We start from the raw sequence: 8463 nt of genomic DNA, 5'->3' as shown, positions 1-8463 counted from the left end.
CAGGGCAAGGACCGCACACACCCGTGGCATCAGCCCCAGGCCCCTCCACTGGCTCCTTGGCGCCAGAGAGGACGAGGACAGGGACAGCCCGTCCCAGGCAGATGCTCTCCCGGCCCCTCGCTGGTTCCACCGGCGCCACAAGGGGAGGCGGCGCAGCTCCCTGCCCGGGCGCAAGGCACGCTGTGATGCTACGCGCTCGTTGTGACGTCGCCGCGGGGTGGTGTGGCGTGGCACGCTGCGTGCCGCAGGCTGGCTCGGCAGCGGGGACCCACCTGCCGCCGGCAGCTGCCCCGACCGCAAGAGGGTCCCGCTGAGCCCATCGGTCCACGGCGGAGCTGACCAGGGAGACGAGGTGTGCGAGCCTGGGCTTAACACGCAACATAAAAAGGGCAAGTGGCTGCTGTTATGCCAGCGAGAGAAGGCTCAGCTGCAGCCTCACGGCATCTGACACACCACAGCTCTGAAATCAGAGGCTGAGCCCTGGTTTTCCTGGTTATGCTGCATCTTGTTCAGCTTAACCTTACCCTCTGCCAGCGTAAGGCTCGCTGCTGGGCGCTGAGGAGGCTGGTGCCACCTGAGCAGGTTTGGAGAAACTCTTGGCCCGTCACCACCGACACAGCCTGGGTAACTGTCCATGCAGCCCACAGCATCAGCACCTCATCGCAGGCTCCACCTTCACTGTCCGAAGTAAAATCCATAGCGTGCTGCACACTCAGTATGCGGGAAAGCATTGGGGGCAAGTTTTATTTAAAAAAAAAAAAAAAAAATCGCCTTGCGATCACCATAGTTTGCGCTGCAAAGCGGTGCTTTGCTAACCACCAATGCAGCCCTTCTCGGCCACAGTGTGGCAAACCTGCACATCGGTGAATAGACGTGAATCTGAACAGCCAAAGATGCTCTTTATGTAATTACAGCTGCTATAAAATGCATAAACATTTACAGGTCCACGGTCTTAACTTGGTAAGATGAGGTAGGTTGCAACCTGGGCAGCAAGAAGATAGTGAAAAAGAAGGAATGTTTCCTGATATATGTTGCAACTGTACATTAAAAAAAAAGTGGTTTTTATTCTGTTTTTTATTATTATTCAGTTTGTACCCCAATAGGTTTTTGTTTCTCTAGGAAAACAATGTATATGTTTTTCAGGTATAGGAAAACAGGTATTTTGGACCACCTAAGAAACACAAAAGATTCAGGGCTGCCCCAAAAATGTTCAGGCTGCGGGTTTTTAATAATTTCTGGATGAAATGCTGACATATGCTAAATATTTTGTACATTTTAAAGACGTGGTGGTGATCTCTTGTGAATGCACATCATATATAAGGGAAAAACTCTCAATCGATTATTTGTGTTTTCTGTTTCTGAATATCTCATAGTAGAAATTCTATATAAACACTTCAGTATTTCACCTCACAAAGGAAATCACTGATTGCAAAAGATATTAATAGGATTTTCATGCTTTAAGGTTCTACATGAATATGCAGTCAAGCAGGCTTGTCCCACTGAAGGCCATTCTTAATTAAAACAGAAAGTATCAAGAACGAGGGCACTTGGGCCGACAACAGCCTAACCTTGAGGTAACACAAGAGATGAGAACAAGCATCCTTGGCGTTATTGCTAACTAAAGACGTAGGCCGTTTCCCACTTTGCACAACTGTTTGGCAGCTTGATCGCTAGTAAGAAAGATAAAGGCCACCGACAGCAGTGAGAGATCAGTATGCGAATTGTACATGTCTGATGACAGTCAAACATTTGCAACTTATTTACCATACTAATGCTTCCCCTGATTGACGGTTATAAATGTATGTGACCCTTAGCAAAATTTGGCTTTGTGTGTACAGACACTGAGATATTTATAGCATATGTATGTGGCGTAAGGGAAATACTTCCAGCCTTTATTCTTCTATAATTTCCTTTTTTCCATACTGGAAAGGGAAGAGGTGAATTGTTTATTATCCTTTGGGAACACACTAATCTGCTGTTTCTCACCGCGGCCTTACATTTACCTCTATTTCCTGTTGACCTGCTGTTACATCATTTTGTATTTCACTCTGAAATAGCCAATATAATTTAAAAGAGTTAATGAAAGTGACTTTCAAAGACAATTTTAAAATTTCCTATGTAACTCTACAGGACAAGGCGTTAATTCTGAGTTTCAGAAACTTATAGTTTGGCTTTCCAAGTCTGAGGTCTGAATTTACTTTTGGGTCAAGCCTTCTGTTAGACTGCATCCATGCAAACGTCAGTTCTGACTTTCAATACGCAGCGATCTGTATTAGTACAAACGTTCTTTAAACGTACACCGATACACGCGCTTGGAGAGTTCAGTCAGTTCAGCTGCTGTAGCACCACGTCCAAATGCTTCGTGTTTATCTATGTAGTCACACGTTATCATGAAAATGGTTTTTACCAGATGAAGCTTATGTTGCGCAAATCAAATGAAAACCAGCAATTTCAACAAAGTCAAAAGCAAGTCCAGCCCAGGTGAAAACAAGGTCCCTTGAAACCCTGCTCCCACTGAACTCAAACGTCAACAGCGTTGTGCTGTAGCAGCAGCTCTTGGCTCTATAACTCTACTGTGCAAGACATCTAGCACTTAGAAATTTATAGTATCCAGCCTCTAACAGGAGACGTTACCACAAAGTTTAGCTTCTGCTACACTTCAGAGTACTTCTGAGCTCGTTTTTGTCCTGAAATAAGGAAAGGTTTTCTTTAATTTGTGAGAACATTCAGATTTCTTGACCTACCACTCTGAGATAATCTAAAATCTTGCTTATTCCAGGCACAAAGACAATGCATAGTCTGGGCTCCGCTGTAATCCTATGGAGGTATGGTGATGATGTCAGGTTAGAGCATGCTACGATTACACCAACCAGTAGTTTTAAACTAAGTTCTTTCTATATGACTTGTATCAGAATTTCATGTTTTTAGAAAGGTAGAAGGATGTCTGTTTACTTATGTCAGAAACTGAGCAAGTTTTACACGCTGCTCCCATACGAATCCACAGGGAAATGAGACAAATTCTCCATTTTCTTTAGCTTCACTGCCTTTGACGGCTGAAGAACATAAGTTTTGAAAAGTGTACAAAGTTTATTTGAGATGTTATTTGAAATGCATACTATCTTCTTACAAGTTATACAATCAACCAGTTAGTTTATAAACATATCTATCAAAGATCACAATCAATGGCTTTTTAAAGATTTTAGGGTATCAGCATGTCTAAAAAGAACAGACATTTACAATAATTTTCCAAACTGACACCAGGCTTCCTAGGACACTTTAGTTCTTGTTTTATTTATTTTTTTACATCCGTAAGGGAAAACGCATATAGAGATCTCTGATACATTTTTTCTTACAATTTTATCAAAGTTAATTGCATACTTATGGTTACATAAAATATCCAATGCAATGCTAAATCCATGTACTTGTTTGTAAGACAAAACTGTTAAATAGGTGCTCTCCACCCTTCTTGCTTTTCCATACTCTTTGCCTGTACTTTTTAACAGAGATAGCCATGGATGCACGTGAAAGCCAAGTGAAATAAATAATTAAAAAAAACAAAATGAGGGGTAATATGCCTCTCATTTTGGAAAACTGCCTTTTTGAAAACTCCAGAGGTTTACCTGCAGGGCTGTTTGTTGGTATAGACAAATTTGACCATCTTTTATGGCACTGATTATTTTCCAAAGCTCCAGAATAGGGTGTGATTTTAAATTTTAATTGTTTTCCTGACGACTGTTCTTTTACTTATTAGAAACTATGTGTTGCAGGACAAAATTGTAATAGTAGATTTAAAATGGGACGCTGCTAATCTTTGCTCATTTTTATGAAATTTTCAAAAAATGTAGACATTTCAAGACCGGTGCAGTGACTTGAAAATCTGGGTATGACTTATTTTCAGGTTTGTTTTAGTTCTGCTAATGAAAGGGCTACTGTGCTTCGCTTTGTATGTGGGTTTGTAATTTCTGCTGATAGAAAAAGGAGATGAGAAGCATATATATTTAAAGACAAAAAGTAAACTAAAAGCTCAATGTATTCTTGACCTCCAGTGCTGAAAAGAACTGCCTGTTTTCTGTTTGAAGTTCTCATTCATTGTATGCCGTGTTCCAAATATCCCATTCATTTAAATTACAGGAATAGAGTACTACGCAACACTAGGGTTGACCAAACAAAGGTTTCTTTTCAATGGTCTATTTTTATGCTCTATTTATAATACTGTAGCGGGTATTTTAGGAAAACTACTATTAAGCAAATAGTTCTATAGTACTGAATTTTCAAGTATGTTTTAGCTGTCTGGTTTGGCAGCCCAGTTTAAGAAAACAAATGATAGGCTTTGCAGTAACAGCTCATTAGACGGGAGGATGGGCTTGACCTTAAGGCCTGACTTAAGAGATCTGAGTTATCAGTTTTGCATGACCCTTGGCTAATCTCTTATCTCTGTGTGCTTCAATTCTCTATCTATAGAATGAGGGATAATACTCCCTTTGCTTTCTTATATCGTGAACTCTTACTATGCCTACTATACACGAAGCCAGCAGGACCACTAGTGTGGTGCCCAGTTTGGTACTACTACAGTAATACATTCTACGTTATTATTCAGGTAATGCCATAAAGATGTAACGTTACGTGTTAAAACATGTATGCATATATTATTAATATATAAAAGTATAAACAAAAAATGGACTTCACAGTTCTGTGCTGGAGTCTGACATTATTTTACCCTAAATACTGCCCTGCACACAGCCTGAACTGAGTAGTCAACAGCACGTCCAATTTCTCGCAGTCTGAGTCGTACAGACTGTTAAGAGTCCCCTTGGACAGATCCTTCATAATGCCACTGGAAATCCATCTCAGGCACCTGATGTTTGATTTGGTCTTTAACTTTTGCTCGTCGTTATGAGAGCCAAAGAATTTATAGGGAATGTTTCAAACACCACCCTCTGGTTCTTCCCCCCGCCCTTCCTAGGGTGTGAGCCAGGGCCTTTGTTCCAGATCTTGCAGGATGTGACAGGCAGGACAGCTGATGATGGGATGATGGTGGCTCTATCAGGTCAGCTGTTGTTGATCTGGACTTCTAACTTCTCCATCGGTTTAATTGTTGCTCCTTTAAAACACTAAGAAGTCCATTATGAAATTGCTGTGGAAAAGAAGTAGATAATTAGCCACTAATGAGATATTTAGTAAACTGTCTCATACAAAAGAAATTATTTATGAAATACATGGTTGAATTTTGGGATATTGTTTCTTAATTTTGAAATTTCTGCTAAAAAGGTTCAGAAAAAAAACAATCAAAAAGCCAAAAGCAAGAAGACCTCTAATATAAGGGCTTTTCCACTTTTTTTTTGTCCCGTGTTTTGCCTGTGTAACTGATGAAAAATCAGGTTCAATCCCCTCATCATTTCAAATGTTGTTGCAGAAGAAGAATGCTGCTACATTCATCCCAGTTCCCAACCACCTGTTGAAATTCAGGCTTAAGGGTCCATCCTGTTTGCATCTGCAAATAGCTTTATCCATATGTACAACTCCATTGAGATCAATAAGATTATCCACGTGAGTCAAGTTACCCAGGCATGTAAATATTTGCTGAATTAGGACTAAAACTGGAAGGGAATGTAAACGTAGATGGTAAATCCTACTTAAAGATAAAGGAGCTGAGCACCCACAATGATGACTGGAGCTGGTTCAGGTGCCCGTCACCCCTTACTCCCCAGTCAAGTTTTACGGATTACTAAACAGCTTTATGAAGCAGAATTATCTGTAGCTAAATGTCTAGAAAATATATGATTAATTAATAACTACACCGTTTTGCTTCATCGTTGACTTTTGTTACAAGAAATTGGCTCCCCACATAAAAGGAGATAACACTGAAAATAGCTTTTATCTTTATAGTCCGTCAGGAAAATAAGTCCAGTGTAAGTGCACACGTATGGTGCAGCTACTGCAGTCTCAAGCAAAATGCACGATACGCTGTTTTGGAGCACGTTAGAGAAAATGTAGATGTTTTCTGTACAACCTCCAGATTACGGATGCTGAACTGGAGGAAGGGGGGGTTAAATTTACTTTTCGTAAAACTGAGGCAAGCCATTCAGAAGTGATTCAAGATGTCTCTGGACCTAAATTCCCCTGTCCCTGTCATTCAGTCTCTGCATGCTGAGTGAATTGATCTGATTGCTTATCTTTTTAGGTTTACGCTTAAACTGATGAGGGAATCTCATTTCATCTGTCTCTTGTTGAAACGACCGCAGTGAGGAGACATGGCATTCAGTAGTAAAGCATCCTCCTGGTATGTCCCTCTTGCTACTTGCAGCTCAATTCTGCCACTCAGTATGCAGCCCGGGTTTGAGATTAAACCTAAGATACGATAATCTTTTTTTAGCCTCACTAACTTGCCAGTTTACCATCCCATATGCGCATTCCACTTGTTGGTAGGCCAGCGCTATGGAGTGGAATGGTACCTTTTTGCATGGCTGTTTTGGGAGTGGTGGTAGACTCTTTTCACCACGGCAATTTACGCGTTGACAAGATTCTTGGTATAAGGTCGTTAAAAGTTTGACTTTGGTCTCCTTTTCACTGTTAACCGCTTAGTAAATCGAAACCTCTTAGGTCCACAGAGTGCAGGTTCTGCCGTCGTTTATTTATGATGCTGCCATGCCTGGGGCTACAACATTATTTTAATAGATAATGAGTTTAGAAGATGCAAAACTACTGGCTGCATGTTTTATTCATCCTTAAATTGCAAGAGTGCCTCGGTCTCCTTTTGATGCCTACCCTATTTGCATATGCTACCTGTGTGCTTCTGCAGTCACTTAGTATTTGAATGTATATGCCCTCATCAGCTATAAAGCATTAATGTTTTGCACTTGTATAGCCTTTCATCCGAGGAGCTCAAAGTCTTTTGCTGACAATGATTAAGAATTACAGTCCCCTTTGAAGTGGCTAAGTGCCGCTACCTCCGTGCTGCCGACGGGCAGAGCGAGGCGACTTTGCCCCGCACCCGACACGAAAGCAGCGGCAGCGCTCGGAGCGCCGCAGCACCGCCTCCAGCTGCGGCTGCAGCTCCCGCCTCGTGCGCCCTTTACACCCATTGCACCGCTTGCCCCGCAGCTTTGCCGGCGGTCTTAACGCTTCGCGGGGGGCGGCTCGCCCTCCCGAGCGGGGCCGGGAGATCCGCGCGCGGCCTCAGCGAAGGCGCTCGCGCGGGAGCGGTGGCCGGGGCGGGCCGGGATAACGCGGCGGCGGGAGCCGCGCCCGCGGGGACGCCGGGGAGCTCCGGTGGGGGAGCGGCCGCCCGTGTCCCGGCCGCCCGCCCCTCCGCGGGCCCTGCTTGCGGAGCGAGGCGCGGGGGCCCGGACGGAGTCACAGCCGTGGTTCGGCTTGCTGCGTCAAACGCCCCTTAAAGCGTTGCGGACGGCAGCCGCGTGGGCTGGGGGACGCGCTTGGCCGGCGGCGGTTGCGCCCCGCCGGCGTCATGACCCGACACGCGCGGATTACCTGGCCCGCGCTCCGCCGGGGCTCAGGGGAACGGCACCCGGGAGTGGAGCGGCATGCAGCGCCGGTGCGAGCAGCCGTGCCGGTGGAGCTTCCTGCGCAGGGCCAGGTTGGCTGCGGAGAGAAGGGGGCAGGGCGTGAGTGGGGGGCGCCGCCGGTGAGCCTCGGCGGTGGCGGCGCGGGGCGAGCGGTCCTGCTGCTCCCGGGACGCGGCCGCGCCGCTTCCCGGGGGTACCGCTGCCCCCCCCCCGCCGCTCCTCCCGCGCTCGCGGTGCCTCCCCGCCAGCGGGCTTGCAACAGCTGCCCGCCCTGCGCCCGAATTTGTTCCAGCCCCCCCCCAAAGTTGCCGGACCCCTGCGATACCTGGTGCGTCACGTCACGCTGCCGCTATCAGTGGCGGTGAAGCGCGCGCGCGCGCAGGCGGCACAAACCCGCCGCAAAACGGGCGCTGGATGCGGTGAGAGAAGCCCGCCGGCGGCAGGCGCGACCCCCCGGCACGTGCAGCCACCCCGAGGCACCCACCGCTTACCTGGCCTCTGCCCCCCGGCAGGGAGGAGGCTCCCCAGGAGGAAAAACACGATACAAAGGAGCAGCTGGAGTCTCATGTCTGCGGCCAGCGTAGAGGCGCTCTCTGAGGGTGCGTGTAGGGGTATATAAGCGAAGACACGCACAGAATACCGGCCCGCGTGGGTGTGAGAGTCCGGCGGCGCGGCCCGCAGGCCACCCCCCCCACCCCCCCCCGCCCGGCTCACATGCCCGTGACAAGCTGGGGAGCCAGCGGCCTTTTCCTGCAAGGTTAATGATCAGGCAGGGGCAAGGTTCCTGCTTTGCACTGCGATCAGTGCCTCCCTCTTCCCTTCTCCCTTTCCTCTTTTCTTTTTTTTTTTTTTGTCACTCCCCCTTATTTTCCATACGCAAACAATGCAGGAACGAAAAGTCCGTGTAAACAGTAGCCACCGCCAATGCGTTAGGGGCGAG

The 8463-nt window shown here is 46.5% G+C and overlaps 1 protein-coding gene across 2 annotated transcripts; it reads right to left on the bottom strand.

The window, feature by feature from the left end:
• Positions 1 to 3063: 3063 nt before the first annotated feature.
• On the bottom strand, positions 3064 to 8199 carry APELA (apelin receptor early endogenous ligand). Of its 2 annotated transcripts, none has more exons than XM_075091071.1 (3): positions 8015 to 8199; positions 7489 to 7599; positions 3064 to 5134 (listed from the first exon to the last, which is right to left on the bottom strand). In XM_075091071.1, exons 1-2 carry the CDS (start codon positions 8088 to 8090, stop codon positions 7511 to 7513), a joined length of 165 nt encoding a protein of 54 aa, XP_074947172.1. In that variant the 5' UTR covers positions 8091 to 8199; the 3' UTR covers positions 3064 to 5134; positions 7489 to 7510. The 2 variants fall into 2 exon arrangements, with proteins under 2 accessions (XP_074947172.1, XP_074947173.1); XM_075091072.1 differs by having other exon boundaries at positions 3064 to 5111.
• Positions 8200 to 8463: the final 264 nt, after the last annotated feature.

This window comes from Phalacrocorax aristotelis, chromosome 4, assembly GCF_949628215.1.
Source record: "Phalacrocorax aristotelis chromosome 4, bGulAri2.1, whole genome shotgun sequence".
NCBI classification, from domain to species: Eukaryota; Metazoa; Chordata; class Aves; order Suliformes; family Phalacrocoracidae; genus Phalacrocorax; species Phalacrocorax aristotelis.
The sequence above is the reverse complement of the archived record's forward strand: the minus strand, read 5'-3'. Positions and strand labels throughout refer to the sequence as shown.

Excerpts from the sequence above, each read along its gene's own strand:
- APELA (XM_075091071.1), bottom strand. The coding sequence starts at position 8,090 with ATGAGACTCCAGCTGCTCCTTTGTATCGTGTTTTTCCTCCTGGGGAGC. Across the intron at positions 7,600-8,014 it reads TGCCGGGGGGCAGAGGCCAG|CCAACCTGGCCCTGCGCAGG; the intron begins GTAAGCGGTGGG and ends TTCTCTCCGCAG.